The sequence below is a fragment of the Megalobrama amblycephala genome, unplaced genomic scaffold, assembly GCF_018812025.1.
Source record: "Megalobrama amblycephala isolate DHTTF-2021 unplaced genomic scaffold, ASM1881202v1 scaffold463, whole genome shotgun sequence".
Lineage (NCBI taxonomy): Eukaryota > Metazoa > Chordata > Actinopteri > Cypriniformes > Xenocyprididae > Megalobrama > Megalobrama amblycephala.
The window spans coordinates 26,303-42,698 of record NW_025953391.1 but is presented as its reverse complement, the minus strand read 5'-3'; the positions used below and the strand labels follow the sequence as shown (position 1 = coordinate 42,698).

The 16,396-nt window shown below is 35.3% G+C and overlaps 1 protein-coding gene across 1 annotated transcript in view; it reads left to right on the top strand.

The window, feature by feature from the left end:
* Positions 1-16,029, top strand: part of LOC125261687 (serine/threonine-protein kinase Nek2-like) — a 37,465-nt gene extending 21,436 nt beyond the window's left edge. Inside the window, exons 7-11 of the mRNA XM_048180246.1 lie at positions 979-1,062; positions 9,054-9,121; positions 9,202-9,285; positions 9,366-9,420; positions 13,918-16,029. Coding sequence (XP_048036203.1) covers positions 979-1,062; positions 9,054-9,121; positions 9,202-9,285; positions 9,366-9,420; positions 13,918-14,949 — 1,323 coding nt within the window. The 3' untranslated portion in view covers positions 14,950-16,029. The remainder of the gene's footprint in view (positions 1-978; positions 1,063-9,053; positions 9,122-9,201; positions 9,286-9,365; positions 9,421-13,917) is intronic.
* Positions 16,030-16,396: the final 367 nt, after the last annotated feature.

Here is a 16,396-nt window from a genome sequence, read left to right as displayed (position 1 = left end):
GAAATCAAATCAAACTGGTTAATAATAAGTGTAATAATGTTTAATGGCTGGAAGTCAGTTGTAGTTGTTGTGTCTCTCTCTTTTTCTCTTGTTGTTTCTTCAATGATTCTGCTTATTATCATCAGGTGTCTTCAATAATGCTCAATCATCACTCAATCATCAATCAATTATCTCATTAACTTTAACACTGCTTCAGGCTACGTTTACACGTGGGCGGCTATTTTCATAAACGGACATTTCAACCTCTCCGGTTTCAAAAATAATATCGTGCACACATGTCAGTTTTCAGAAAAGTGTTCATTTACACGTACCCGTGTATATATGACGTCAAGAGTGTAACGAGCAGCTCAAGCCCACGTAAGCCAATCAGAATCCCGAAAAAGAATCCCGAATTCCTCTTGAAGTGATGCGAAGTTGTTGCAAAATTGCTGATCTCCGAGCACTCATTCGTCTCTGCTCCTCGACATAATGGAACAGCTGTATTTGCAAATGCAAACACACGAGAAGAGTTTGCACCAACATAAATGCGACTGCTACTCTGAACGCGTCCATGATCACATGTAAACATAGGTCGCACTTTTGACATAGGTGCGAGCTCTGGCGCATACTGTGACGTTGGCTGCCTAAACACCCGTTTGTCTCAGTTTACATGCAAACGTGCAAACGAAGATTTTCAAAATCTCCACTCTGGCCGGAGTTTTTAGAAAGACTCGTTTTCAGAGGCGAATTCTCTGTTTGCGTGTAAACGAAGGGCGCAAACGAAGGGAAATGTCTCCGTTTTTCAAAATAACCATGTACGTGTAAACGGGGCCTTATTTTAACACTTTAACACTCTGGAGTGTGGTCTCACATGTACTCTCTGGAGAGATAATTTAACTCTGGAGTTTTTGCAGTGTATGAATTACGTAATTTTCAGTAAATACTGGAACATTTTGTCTAATTACTTTAAAACTGAAGTCCTTCAAATCTCTTCCCCAGATCCTTGACTGGCTGGTTCAGATTTGTTTGGCCCTGCAGCATCTTCATGAGAATAACGTTCTTCACAGAGATATAAAGCCTCAGGTAGACATTTATAGACCTTATTGTGAACTGTGAACCAGCACACAGCCATTTTTAGAATTTTGTCTTTGGACTTCTGTTTTTCTAGTAGCTCTGCACATTTCTATAGCATCCCTGAAGAAGACTAATTAGCTGGTGAAGTGGATTTACTAATTTTACACAGAAGAATCCCCAGTTCTACACTCTCAGAAAATAAAGTACATAATTGTACCTTTAGGAGTACAATGGTAAAAAGGTACAAATTTGTACCCTTGTGTTTTGTACTTTAAGAGACCAGTTTTGTACCTTTGGTGACGATTTTGTACCTTTATTTAACAGTACAAAAATTGACCCTTCAAAAAGGGGACAAAATTGGCTTTGACAGCGTACAATCATTGACTATAATGAGATATATATATTTTACACACACACACTGAATTACAATCAGAATTTATTAAATCCTTTTCATTTTCACATTTTACAACATTTCATTTTAAACACATTTTTAAACATTCCATATGAGTCCATCTTACCGAGTGTTAAAAAGTAACACTGAAGCAGTGTTAAAGTTAATGAGATAATTGATTGATGATTAACAATTAGTGGAGACACCTGATGTTAATAAGCAGAATCATTGAAGAAACAACAAGAGAAAAAGAGAGAGACACAACAACTACAACTGACTTCCAGCCATTAAACATTATTACACTTATTATTAACCAGTTTGATTTGATTTCTGTCACACATCAACAAAAGCTCTTATTGAGAATGAACAGATGTTTAGATGTTAATGTTTTAATGAAAGTTTAGTTTGAAGTCACCATGATGGTGAAAAGCATTTCCTTTAGCTGGGCTCTTGACTCTATTTATTAACATTAAATTATATCTGGCTGCTCCAACTTTGTGTTTGTAGAGCACATTTGTTACGGTCAGAGAAACTATGATCTGATCTGTGTTTCCCAAAAGTGCTGTGAGCCAAAGTTGATCAATTTAGGTTTACAATGCTTTGGGAAGCACAGTCATAATGGTTTTGATTTGATGATGGTGTTCTCATTGTGAAATGTCCAGATTCATTGGTGACATCCAGTATTGACAGGTCACATAGATGTTATATTATTTTTTTTTCTAGTAAATCTGTTACTGCTTGAGATCCAGCAGAGCTTTTATAATCTGAAGATTTAAAAAAGATTAAATTAATAACACACACACAGACATCAAGAATCAGCATATGACCCTCAACAATGGTGACAATCAAACAAAGTGCTTCATGTTGCAGTGCATGATGGGAGCCACCAATCAAAACTCATCCATGGCTCCCATCATGCATTGCTGCATGAATAAATTATGCAGCTGAATTGTCCTGTAATTTTCGTAGATTGTTCATGTTTGCTTTATTTTTCTGTTGTTTTGTTGTGACAGTAGCTTGTTTTGTGATGTTCAGAGTTGATCTGTTTGTCAGTATTTTGTATTTATTTATCGTCACCGTTCTTGAGAATCAGATGCTGATTCTTGATGTCTGTGTGTGTTTAAACACTGAAGCTTCAGTTCATAATGTATTATTATTAAGAAAAGAAAAAGTCATTCTGCTGTTGGATTTCGAACTAAAATCACAGGACTACAATCATGAACACTAAAGCTACACATCAAGCACACAGTCAGAGATTTAGACTCTAATAGACATCAGGCCATCGCATGATGATAATATCATCAATTTATGTTGTGACTGGATCATATTTTCTCTGACATTACAAATGTGTTTTACAAACACAAAGTTGGAGCACTCAGAGAAAAATTAATAATAAAAGTTAAGGGTCAAGAGCCCAACTAAAGCAAACACTGATCTCCATGATGGTGGCTTAGAAATTGTGATTTTCTGCTTTGGTGATTCTGCTTGTTATCATCAGGTGTCTTCAATAATGCTCAATCATCACTCAATTTATCACTTAATTATCTTATTAACTTTAACACTTTTCAGTGTTCTTTTAACACTCTTATTTTAACACTTTAACACTCTGGAGTGTGGTCTCACATGTACTCTCTGGAGAGTTAATTTAACTCTGGAGTTTTTGCAGTGCAGATACAGGTCACATGTTAATGCCGAGTGTAAACGCAGCCTATTAGTGTTACTGGATCTTAGTGCTGCATTTGACACCATCGATCACAATATTCTTTTGAATAGATTTGAAAACTATGTTGGCATTAGTGGAATTGCATTGGCATGGTTCAAATCATACTTATCAAATCATACAAATCATCATTATCAGTTTGTAGTAGTAAATGATGAGATGTCATATCAATCACAAGTTCAATATGGAGTACCGCAAGACTCAGTACTAGGACCGTTGCACACACAGACATCAATAATCATTGCATATTCTGATAAACAGATCAACTCTGAACATTAGAAAACAAGCTACTAAACGTAACATAAAAACAACAAAAAACTAAAAAGTGAGAATAAAGGAAATTACTAAAACAATTAAGCTCATAATTTATTCATAAACTTATGTTAGTGATGGGAAGTCCAGTTCTTTTTCGCGAACCGGTTCAAAAAAACAGATCACTGGTTCTTTTACGCACTCATGTAATGACGTCATCTAACTGGCGGATAAAATTGCATTGAAACCCATTCAAATAAAGTCATTTGTAATCATATCTTCAGTTAAATAATAATAATAATTATCATTGTTATCATCTTGGATAAGTTTCTTACATTTACATTTTGCAAAAGTCAGAGGTGGACATTCCAGGGGTAAAAGAGTAAAAGTCCTGCCATATTTTTATTCCACCCACTGAAGCATTAATGAGATAAATAAGTGATTAATTGAGTGATGATTGAGCATTACTGAAGACACCTGATGATAACAAGCAGAATCACCAAAGGAGAAAATCACAATTTTTAAGTTACCATCATCGAGGTCAGGGTTTGTTTTAGTTGGGCTCTTGACCCTTGACTTTTTAATGTTAGATTTTGTTTGGGCAGTTTTAACTGCATTAAAACCAACCAGACAAGCAAAGTTAAAAGATGATCAGGTGGTGTTGGATATGTTTTTACATAAACATTATTTGATCTGAATCACTGAACTCATTTAGAGCCTGATCTCTGAGTTAGATTTACATTATTGATTACAGCAACACTGTGATTCTACAACACAAGATCAGCTTTTACAATACTTTTTTTTTTTTTTTTAAGAGCTCTGATTTTTTTTTTAAAAAGTGCTTATTTAAACACACAAACATCAAGAATCATCCTGTGAATCTCAACAGTGGTGGCCATCATAAAGCATGTTGCAGTGCATTCTGGGAGCCACCAATCAAAATTCATCCATGGCTCCCATCATGCATTGCTGTATGAATAAATTATGAGCTAAATTGTCTTAGTAATTTCATTTATTCTCACTATTAAAATTTTGCTGTTTTTCTGTGACTTTTTAGTAGCTTGTTTTCTAATGTTCAGAGTTGATCTGTTGATCAGAATATGTTGCTTGTAACCGTTGTTGAGATTCACAGGCTGATTCTTGATGTCTGTGTGTGCCTGAAAGAATTTTTTTTTTTGTGATAAGGACAACTTTAAAAAAAAAAAAAAAAAAAAAACTGTATTGTAAAAGCTGATCTTCTGTATAATCACAGTGCTGCTGTAATCAATAATGTAAATCTAACTCAGAGATTGGGCTCTAAATGAGTTCAGTGATTCAGATTGAATAATGATTATGTGAAAACATAACCAACACCACCTGATCATCTTTTAACTTTGCTTTTCTGGTTGGTTTTAATGCAGTTAAAACTGCCCAAACAAAATCTAATATTAAAAAGTCAAGGCTCAAGAGGTCCATGTATCTTTTGGTCATTCGTTTTTTGATTTAATAATGAAATCGGAAAATGAAAAACGGCACCTTTTTCGTTTTTCTTTTTTTTTTCAAACAAAACGAAAAACAAGAATTTGGCTTGCTTTTTCATTTTTCGTTCAGGGGTAGAAAATGAATAAACAACTTGAATATTTGATCTCAACATGTGGGCGGGAATGAAACGCCCCTTTCCGCTGATTGGTCAACCAAACTTTAAACTGTGCCGTCATCAGTTCTTCCGCTGTTCAGAGCAGCAGAATAATAATAGTCCGTCGCTGCGATGGATTTAACACGTTTATTGCAAATATATAATCACTTTTAAATTTACATTTAATCTTAATCTCTATCTCTTGATCTCTCAAACAGCCAAACTAACGAATAACTTGAGACACAAATCGAGGCAGGGCCTATAGACAAGGATTTCTTCTGTGTGTCCATAAAAATGCGTGTTTAGATCAGAAATATTATTATCTCAGATATAATAATTTACTTTGCACCTGCACTCACAACTACCTAATAGCAACACCTTTTACACACTGCCTGTTTTATTATTGCTGACCACCTATCAAAATCGCAACGCTGCGCGACTCACGCGACAGCACAGAGATAGCGGCGCGCACTCAAGAATTATATGACCAAATGCGCCGGCGCGCGCTGCATTTAATTACTTTATGATAGCTTAAATAAAGCGCAAAAGAAACTACGAGCAATGACCGTCGTTGTTCTGTTGTAAGTTAAGTCATGAAATTACCAAACATGCGATTAAAGCTGCTTTAAAACTGTGCATGCATTTATTTGTTGACATGGTTTTAAATTGTTATCCAATTTGTTGGCCTTAAAACGTCTTAAAAATGCACATATGTACACCAGGGAAATCTAAATTTTCGGGGGAGCATGCCCCCGTACCCCCCTAGGAAACTACATTTTCTGACCTCGGCAAATATGAAACCCTGCGTACGGCCCGGCTTATTCTATCTAATGAAATCTGAGGTAAATGTGCGCATTTTTGGACTGTTTGTATGTGTATGCAGTATGCACTGTGATCAAAAATAAATGGGACCAAACGCGATTGAATGTAAAGGTTTGTGTCTCGGTATTCTATTAATAACTACCGATTGATTTTGCATTTCTATCAGAAATTAAGAATTATTGTCATTGTAGTGGTGCAAATATCTAAGCTATCTAATACTTCAAATCTCAAGGTTAAATCAGATTTTCTTTTGTAAAAATGTTTCTGTAACAGCTGCCAAAAATAGTATATAGCTTTACTGTGGTTTTTAACAAATTTTCAAAAAAAAAAACTTTTGTTTTAGGCAATACGCTGAGATTATTTAATTAATATTAAGTATTGGCCGGCTAATGGATGGCAGACAGAACGGTTATTTTCTCTGCCAACTAAACCTCCAAAGCAACCCACTGAGCAAATTAGGTCCAGAAGACGTCTTTTTGAGGTCTTGTCTCAGGTTGAAAAGACGTCCACTGAGGGGCCAGAATGAAAGTTTTATGACGTCTTCTGAACATCCGATATAGACGAACACGCAGAATCACCAAAGGAGAAAAATCACAATTTTTAAGCCACCATCGTGGAGATTATGTGAAAACATAACCATCACCTGATAATCTTTTTTCTTTGCTTAACTAGCTGTTACAACAGCCCAAACAAAATCTAATATAAAAAGTCAAGGGTCGAGAGCTCAACTAAAGCAAACACTCATCTCCACGATGGTGTCTTAAAAATTGTGATTTTCTCCTTTGGTGATTCTGCTTGTTATCATCAGGTGTCTTCAGTAATGCTCAATCATCACTCAATTAATCACTTATTTATCTCATTAATGCTTCAGTGGGTGGAATAAAAATATGGCAGGACTTTTACTCTTTGACCCCTGGGGCCTGTACCATGAAGCTGGATTAGTTGGCTAGCCAGGTAAGTTTCAGATTAGTTTGCGCCAATCCTGGGTTTTAGGTACCATGAAAGTAACTTGGCTTTTAGCGGTGTTCATCACCATAGTAACTTACGCTCCACGACTAACCTGCCTCGGGGCAGGTTATGTTCTGGGTTAGAGATCTCAAACTGAAATTGGACCAATCAGACGTAAGCTAAGTGACACTGACACACCCAACGCAATAAAGTCACTCCCCCAGTTTCTCTTCCTCTAAATTAAAGGTCATTATATAGTAAAAACAAATATTTAACGATGAAATTGTCTGGTTTTAATGATAATATAATTTATGTATGATTTGTATAATTATATGATCTATATTTTTATTAATCACACACGCAAATTTAGTGTAACAGTAGTTATTAAGCACTTAGTTTCAATGAATATTAATATATATCATATAGGCCTAAATAAGGAGTAAATATACTCTTTAAAAATTACTACATGTGACCTTGTATGTTTAAGTCTCTATCGGTATATATTATCAACTAACTCCACAACTTTCACTTGCACTGATAGAGAAAGATCATTTCTTTTATTTGTCCTCTTTCACAGACAAGTATTTTCCATTAGTGTAAATGCATTTAAATTTTTTATTTTCAGCAAAAGAGTTTTGAATTACGCTGGCTCTCTCGTGAGAAGTGAATCAGTTTATTTCTGTTGCAAGGCATGTGATTGGCTGTTTGCCACTGATGTCACGGATTCATGTGCACGTGCTTCACAAACTCAGGATCAAAGCCTGAGTTGACAGAGAAAATTGATGATCAGCATCATGATACCAACAAAGCGGATTGGAGGGGTTTGGTTTTGTCAACTTGAAACTAATCCTATAACCCTGAGTTTGTTCATCTACCATCATGGTACAGGCCCCTGGATTACCCACCTCTGGCATTGTTAATGATGCCCCAAAATAGGCAGTTAAGAAAATTAATTAAAAAAAAAGAATAATTGGGGTATTTTGAGCTGAAACTTCACAGACACATTCAGGGGACACCTTAGACTTATATTACATCTTGTGAAAGAACGTTCTTGGGCACCTTTAAAGGTCCCGTTTTTCGTGGTTTTTTGAAGCTTTGATTGTGTTTATAGTGTGCAATATAACATGTGTTCATGTTTCGCGTGTAAAAACACAGTATTTTTCACATAATTTACTTATCTGTATACCGCTGTTTCCACTGTCATAAAAACGGGCTGATGACTTCCTTGTTCTATGAAGTCCCTCCTTCAGAAATACGTAACGAGTTCTGATTGTGCCAGTGGTTCCTGTGTTGTGATTCGACAGGCTGCAGCTAAACCAGCATGTGGTTAAACAGTAAACAACAGATATAATCAACAAATAATTTAAACTGATCATTACAAACACCAACAATCGATGGTGTCCGGTTGAATTACTACACTTTTAAAAAAAATTTGTCGGATTAGTTTCAATTACCATCTAGTTAACAAAGCTAAACAGCGTTGCCCTTTGTGTGATAAGTTACAGAAACTGTTAAACGCACCAACGTAAATAATAAAATACACTTACCGGTTGTGGTCCACAAACAACGCCTTCTCCAGACAAAGAGGGAACTGCTCCATCTTTCAAAAATAATCTTTGTGCGAATCCGGCATTAAACTGACTGAGATTGAGGAAGCTGTCCTCAGTAAAATGTGCTGCACACAGTTTAACATGTGGATTATAATTTTCGGGAACCGAGTTAAACATAAATTGTAACCACTGATTTCTAAGTACAGCGTCCCTGGGAAGGCCAAACAAAGGTGATTGGACTGCGGGATGAAAATAACAGCGTTTCGACGACATGGCGACAAACACACTCTACAAACGCAACTCTTGTGTGTTCCTGTGGGCGGAGGTTAGTCAAAAAACTGTTTTAGTGACGTCATTAAAGAAGGAAGTAGAGGGATGTAGTCCAAACTGGCCGTTCGATGTAGGCGACTTCTGTTAAATAAAATATCTCGCTTGGCATTGAACTTTGAGCTTTAAAATTTTACAGATTTTATTTATACTCTAACAACAACATTACACACTAACTAAACTTTGAAACATGGGATCACGAAGAACGGGACCTTTAAAGTACTTCAGTCTGTAAGCACTGAATTTATTTAATACACGAGTTGCACAATTTGAGTTGAATTACTGAAATAAATGAACATCTCCATGACATTCTAATTTATTGAGATGCACCTGTGTATATTTATTTATTTATTTATTTTTTCCCCCTCATTCTAGAATGTTTTTCTGACAAAGGATGGCTACATTAATCTAGGAGATTTTGGATGCTCAAAAGCATTACAAACGTGAGAAAATATGATTTTTAGAAGTGATTTTTCTTGACATTATCAGTTTCACTTTACATGTGTGAATTTTTCTTTTGCAGAGCAGACATATATGCGAAATCAGTTGTCGGTGCAGACCTGTATGTTAGCCCAGAAGTACATACACAAAACTATAATTCCAAAAGGTATGCTTTCTGTATTATTGATGTTGTCCAACAATGCAAATTAATTTATTACCAGCAGCTAACATCTACTTTCTGACTAGTGACATATGGTCATTGGGATGGTTGCTCCATGATCTTTGCATGCTGAATGTGTGGGTGAGTATATTTTTTTCTTATTGTCAAGCACTGTATTCAGGATCAAAAAGATGAAAGATCCGCACACAAGAATGAAGTTAAAAAAGCTCCAAAGAATTTATTGTACCGAGGCCATAAAAATTGCAAAAGTGCAAAAGTGCAAAACGTTTTCGGGATATACACCTGTATATATATATATATTACTTTTCTTTGTTTATACCTAAAAGCATGTAAGCATTTAAGATCAAAAATCCATTTGCACTCTCTCTGTAAAAGTTTCCGCTCTATATTACCACCTCTGTGCGATGATGTAATGTGCTCAATTACCACAAAATCTAGATCTGAAACTGAATGCAACATATCATTAAAGTGACAGGCAACTGGAGATTTCTGGTCATTTCTTCTGACCGCAATCATATGTTCAGTAATACGTGTCCTTACTTTTCTGTTCGTCTTGCCTATATATTGTTTCTCTCATGGATAAGTCAACAGATATATTACATTAGTAGAAGCACATGTCACAAATTGTTTAATCTTATAAATACTATTCGTTACACTACTCCGAAAAGAAAAACATCGTCCTACATGCTGCACACCCAAGGCACGGAAAAAAACAATGGTTGTATGTATAGATAACCAAGGATATATATATACACGTACCTGAGAATTAGCCTTAATGGAAGTATCAGATTTGTGAAAAAATTAGCGGGTATGCAAAAAGACGTTCCCCCACTGGATTGCTCGTAAGTATGTACAAATGTTTCTTAATAATATTCTTAATCGCTTCACTGTGTGCAGAGAAGGTGCACTGCAAAAACTCCAGAGTTAAATGAACTCTCGAGAGAGTACATGTGAGACCACACTCCAGAGTGTTAAAGTGTTAAAATAAGAGTGTTAAAAGAACACTGAAAAGTGTTAAAGTTAATGAGATAATTAAGTGATAAATTGAGTGATGATTGAGCATTATTGAAGACACCTGATGATAATAAGCAGAATCATTGAAGAAACAACAAGAGAAAAAGAGAGAGACACAACAACTACAACTGACTTCCAGCCATTAAACATTATTACACTTATTATTAACCAGTTTGATTTGATTTCTGTCACACATCAACAAAAGCTCTTATTGAGAATGAACAGATGTTTAGATGTTAATGTTTTAATGAAAGTTTAGTTTGAAGTCACCATGATGGTGAAAAGCATTTCCTTTAGCTGGGCTCTTGACTCTATTATTAACATTAAATTATATCTGGCTGCTCCAACTTTGTGTTTGTAGAGCACATTTGTTATGGCCAGAGAAACTAAACTGATCTGTGTTTCCCAAAAGTGCTGTGAGCCAAAGTTGATCAATTTAGGTTTACAATGCTTTGGGAAGCACAGTCATAATGTTTGATTTTGATGATGGTGTTCTCATTGTGAAATGTCCAGATTCATTGGTGACATCCAGTATTGACAGGTCACACAGATGGTATATTATTTTTTTCTAGTAAATCTGTTACTGCTTGAGATCCAGCAGAGCTTTTATAATCTGAAGATTTAAAAAAGATTAAATTAATAACACACACACAGATATCAAGAATCAGCACATGACCCTCAACAATGGTGACAATCAAACAAAGTGCTTCATGTTGCAGTGCATGATGGAGCCACCAATCAAAACTCATCCATGGCTCCCATCATGCATTGCTGCATGAATAAATTATGCAGCTGAACTGTCCTGTAATTTTCGTAGATTGTTTCATGTTGCTTTTATTTCTGTTGTTTTGTTGTGACAGTAGCTTGTTTTGTGATGTTCAGAGTTGATCTGTTTGTCAGTATTTTGTATTTATTTATCGTCACCGTTCTTGAGAATCAGATGCTGATTCTTGATGTCTGTGTGTGTTTAAACACTGAAGCTTCAGTCATAATGTATTATTATTAAGAAAAGAAAAAGTCATTCTGCTGTTGGATTTCGAACTAAAATCACAGGACTACAATCATGAACACTAAAGCTACACATCAAGCACACAGTCAGAGATTTAGACTCTAATAGACATCAGGCCATCGCATGATGATAATATCATCAATTTATGTTGTGACTGGATCATATTTTCTCTGACATTACAAATGTGTTTTACAAACACAAAGTTGGAGCACTCAGAGAAAAATTAATAATAAAAGTTAAGGGTCAAGAGCCCAACTAAAGCAAACACTGATCTCCATGATGGTGGCTTAAAAATTGTGATTTTCTGCTTTGGTGATTCTGCTTGTTATCATCAGGTGTCTTCAATAATGCTCAATCATCACTCAATTTATCACTTAATTATCTTATTAACTTTAACACTTTTCAGTGTTCTTTTAACACTCTTATTTTAACACTCTGGAGTGTGGTCTCACATGTACTCTCTGGAGAGTTAATTTAACTCTGGAGTTTTTGCAGTGTTTGTTCTGACAATTTGTGCTACCCTGTCAGATTTTGCTACCTCCCACTGAAACAGTAGGTAGCACAATTCAACAGCGAAAAATGCTACCAATCAGATATTAATGTGGTTTAAGGCTTTATTAACATCTATACCTATCCCAACCCTAAACCTACCCTTACAATAATGCAATTACATGGTGGTAACACAATCTGATATAGCATTATTCATTAGAACAAATCAACAGCAAAAAATGCTACCTATCAGATTGTGCTTTATCAAGGGATCAGTTCACTTTCAAATTAATATTACCCCAAGCTTTACTCACTCTCAAGCCATCCTTGGTGTATATGTCTTTCTTCCTTCTGACGAAGACAATCAGAGAAATATTAATAAATATCCTGATGCATTCTGAGATTTATAATGGCAGAGTGCGTTACCAAATGAGTATGAGCTGAAGAAAGTGTCTCCACCTACATCCATCCATCATAAAAGTACTCCACACGGCTCCAGAGGGTTAATAAAGGCCTTCTGAAGCAAAGCTTATGGATATGGATATAAAATATCCATATTTAACAAGTTATGAAGTAGAATATCTAGCTTTCGCCAGACCGCCTTCCGTATTTATGGTTTGGCAGAAGTGTTAAATTAACTCTCCAGAGAGTACATGTGAGACCACACTCCAGAGTGTTAAAGTGTTAAAATAAGAGTGTTAAAAGAACACTGAAAAGTGTTAAAGTTAATGAGATAATTAAGTGATAAATTGAGTGATGATTGAGCATTATTGAAGACACCTGTGTTTAGAAAATCACTATTGTAAGTCATCATCATGGAGATCAGAGTTTACATCAGGTGTCTTCAATAATGGTCAATCATCACTCAATTAATCACTTAATTATCTCATTAACTTTAACGCTGCTTCAGTGTGGTCTCACATATACTTCAAGGAGAATTAATTTAATTTAACACTGGAGATTTTGCAGTGTAGAACAAATTAGTGAAATCAGCTGGCTAAGTTCATGGGTGGAATGAACGGCAGGACTTTTACTTTCTGTCCCCTGGACTTTGCACCTGAGTATAATTTCATTCAAAAAAAAAAAGAAAAAAGAAAAGGAAAAGTGATTTCATATTTTCATAGTAATGAAAAAAGTTATAGTTCACCCAAAATGAAAATTCAGTCATCATTTACTGTTATTATAAATGATATGATAATCATATTAGCTAAATATGACAACTTGATTAGTTACATGAGAGTAATCAGAATCAATATTGACACTGACAATTTTTAACATTAGATTTTGTTTGGCTGTAGTAACTGAGTTATAACAGCCAGACAAGCAAAGAGAAAAGATGATCAGGTGGTGTTGGTTATGTTTTCACATAAACATTATTTGATCTGAATCACTGAACTCATTTAGAGCCCAATCTCTGAGTTAGATTTACATTATTGATTACAGCAGCACTGTGACTCTACAGCAGAAGATCCAGTTTTTTCAATACAATCCAAAGGATTTTTTAAAAATTGTCCTGATACAAATTTTTTTTTTTTTTTAAAGTTTAGGCACACACTGATATCAAGTATCATATGAATTTCAACAATGGGGACATATTCAGAAAAACAGACCAACTCTGACCATCACAAAACAAGCTATTAAAAAGTCACATAAAAACAGCCATAATAAAAGGAAATAGTAAGAATACAAAAAATTACTAAGACAATTCAGCTCATAATTTATTCATGCAGCAATGCATGATGGGAGCCATGGATGAATTTTGATTGGTGGCTCCCAGAATGCACTGCAACATGCTTTATTATTCTCACCACTGTTGAGATTCACAGGCTGATTTCTTGATGTCTGTGTGTTTAAATAATGTGATGGATGTGGGAGACATACAAAATGTGTAGGCCTGCTGGTGTTTTGAGACAGGTTTGATCATCATCATCATCATTGTTGTAGAATTACAAGACTGTTGTAATCAAGGTTTACAGAATTTTTAGAAAGCTACAGGTAGAATAGTTAACAATTTTGGAACTAAGCACTGCTGGAAAGTAGATCTTGATAGCCAGAATTCCCCTGTCTTTATCAAGAGGTTGACCAGATTTTTATTTATCCCAAAGTCAGATCTTATTGAACGCTCCTATTTACATGCTCTCAGCAAGAAAGGAAACCTGCCTCCCATCTCAGAGAGATACTCAGAAGAACTGCGGGAATTAATCAGACAAATGCTCAACTGTGACCCTGAAAACCGACCTTCAGCTAAAGAGATTCTAGAAAAAACATTCCTGAATGATGCAGTAGAAAGAAACAAGACAATTCCAAACTCACTGGAACAAAGATTCATGAAGGCCACTGAGATACTTGAGGAGACCTACAATGAATTTGAAGACTTTCTTAGTGAATGGAAAAACATAACCGATTCACTAGAGAATATACACCGTAAATGCACTATAGGCAGTCTGACAGGTTCAGTGATTGGAGCAGCTGGAGGAATCACTGCATTAGTTGGTGCGATTTTGATACCTTTCACTTTAGGGGTGTCTGTGATTGTATCAGGTGTTGGTATTGGAGTTGGAATTGCAGGTGGTGCAACAAGTTTTGCCTCAAATATGATCAATTTATTAAAACAAAAATCACTCAGTGAGAGCTTTGAAAAACTTTTGAAGTACCAAAATGTGAGTCAACTGATTCTCTGTTCACCTGAGATACTGAGGTTACTGAGAAGAATCCAAAAGTTCAGACATTTGTTTGCATTCTCAATGTTTCATGATTTAAACATATCATGGTGGGTAGAAAGAAGTACCTTTATATTAGTTCACGCCATGTGTATATTTGGAAATGTTGGCAGAGCTGGTGTTCAGGCAGGTATACAGGCTGCCAGAGTAGGACGAGCAGCAGCAGTAACAGCAGAAGCAGTAGCCGCAGCCTCAGGTGTGTTAAGTGCACTTTTTCTCATACTTGATGTCGCCTTCATAGCAATAGATTCCCGTGAGATTCACCAAATCAATCAGGGGGAAATAGATGATCCAGAAAAGGTCTCTTCCAGTTTACTCAAATTCATTGCTCAGATGAAGAAAACACATCAAGAAATGCACAATTTATTGAGGGAAGTTAAAGAAACAAGAGAAGCAATCACAGATTTACAGAATTAAAACATACTTGTGAGTATGAGACCAAGTTGTGATCATTCAATAGTGTACATGTCTACTGCACATAAGATGGTGTTTCTCTAACATACACATGTTGTTCATGGATTATTTTATATGTATTACTATTAGTTCAGGAATTCATTTTTGCTTTGTTTTAGATGTATATTCTAGTGATTTATGGGTAAATGAAAATTCCATAACTCAAACCTGAATCTGAAGAATTCCAAGGACAGCTAATTAAAAGTTTCAAATAATTATGTCTGTATTGCTCAACTGAATTGTTAATTGTTCTTGCATTAATCATGACACAGTGAGCATAGTTACAAATTATTTACCATGTTTGCTGTATTTACATACTTTCAAATGCATTCAAATATAAATGGGGTACATGTAGACAATAAAGAATAAACAGCAAAAAAGGGGGGGGGGTGTTTGTTTTTGCAAATGATTGACACAACAGCTTAATCAGCAATTTATATAAGATGAGATGTTAGAAAACTCCCTATTGATGATTCAGGAACTGTGTGTCAGATTTCACAACTTTCCTTCAATGCTTGCATGCAGGAAACATAAAGAATTGCTTGGTGTGTGTGTGTTTGATGACGTAAATGTACAATTTACTAAAAAACTGTTCAAGTCTTATTTTAATTAATTATGCAATAAACAAATAAAGTGATGAAGTGAGTGGAGAGCCAGCAGAAATGTGTATTCACATTAGAGATTTCTGGCCAGATTTATTAACAGCTTGCCCCAGAGCAAACCCTCTTTTGGTATTAAAAACCCCAGCTAACAAAATTATGTTATAAGAACCTTCTCTAAATATTCAGTGTTGGTTCTGGGAACGTAAAAAAACATCCAGTTTTCTTGATGTTAGAGGAACGTTTTTATACACTCTCAGAAATAAAAGTACAAAATTGTACCTTTAGGGGTACAATGGTACTAAGGTACAAATTAGTTATATATACAATAATATATTATATACTTGTACATATGTGTCCACACTACAGGGTGTTAAAAGTAACACTGAAGCAGTGTTAAAGTTAATGAGATAATTGATTGATGATTGAGTGATGATTGAGCATTATTGAAGACACCTGATGATAATAAGCAGAATCACTGAAGAAACAACAAGAGAAAAACAGAGAGACACAACAACTACAACTGACACTTATTATTAACCAGTTTGATTTGATTTCTGTCACACATCAACAAAAGCTCTTATTGAGAATTAACAGATGTTTAGATGTTAATGTTTTAATGAATGTTTAGTTTGAAGTCACTATGATGTTTTTTTTTAGTTGGGATCTTGCCCTTTTACTTTTTACGATCCAGCAGTGCTTTTATAATCTTTTTAAAAACACACACAGACATCAAGAATCAGCATATGACCCTCAACAATGGTGACAATCAAACAAAGTGCTTCATGTTGCAGTGCATGATGGGAGCCACC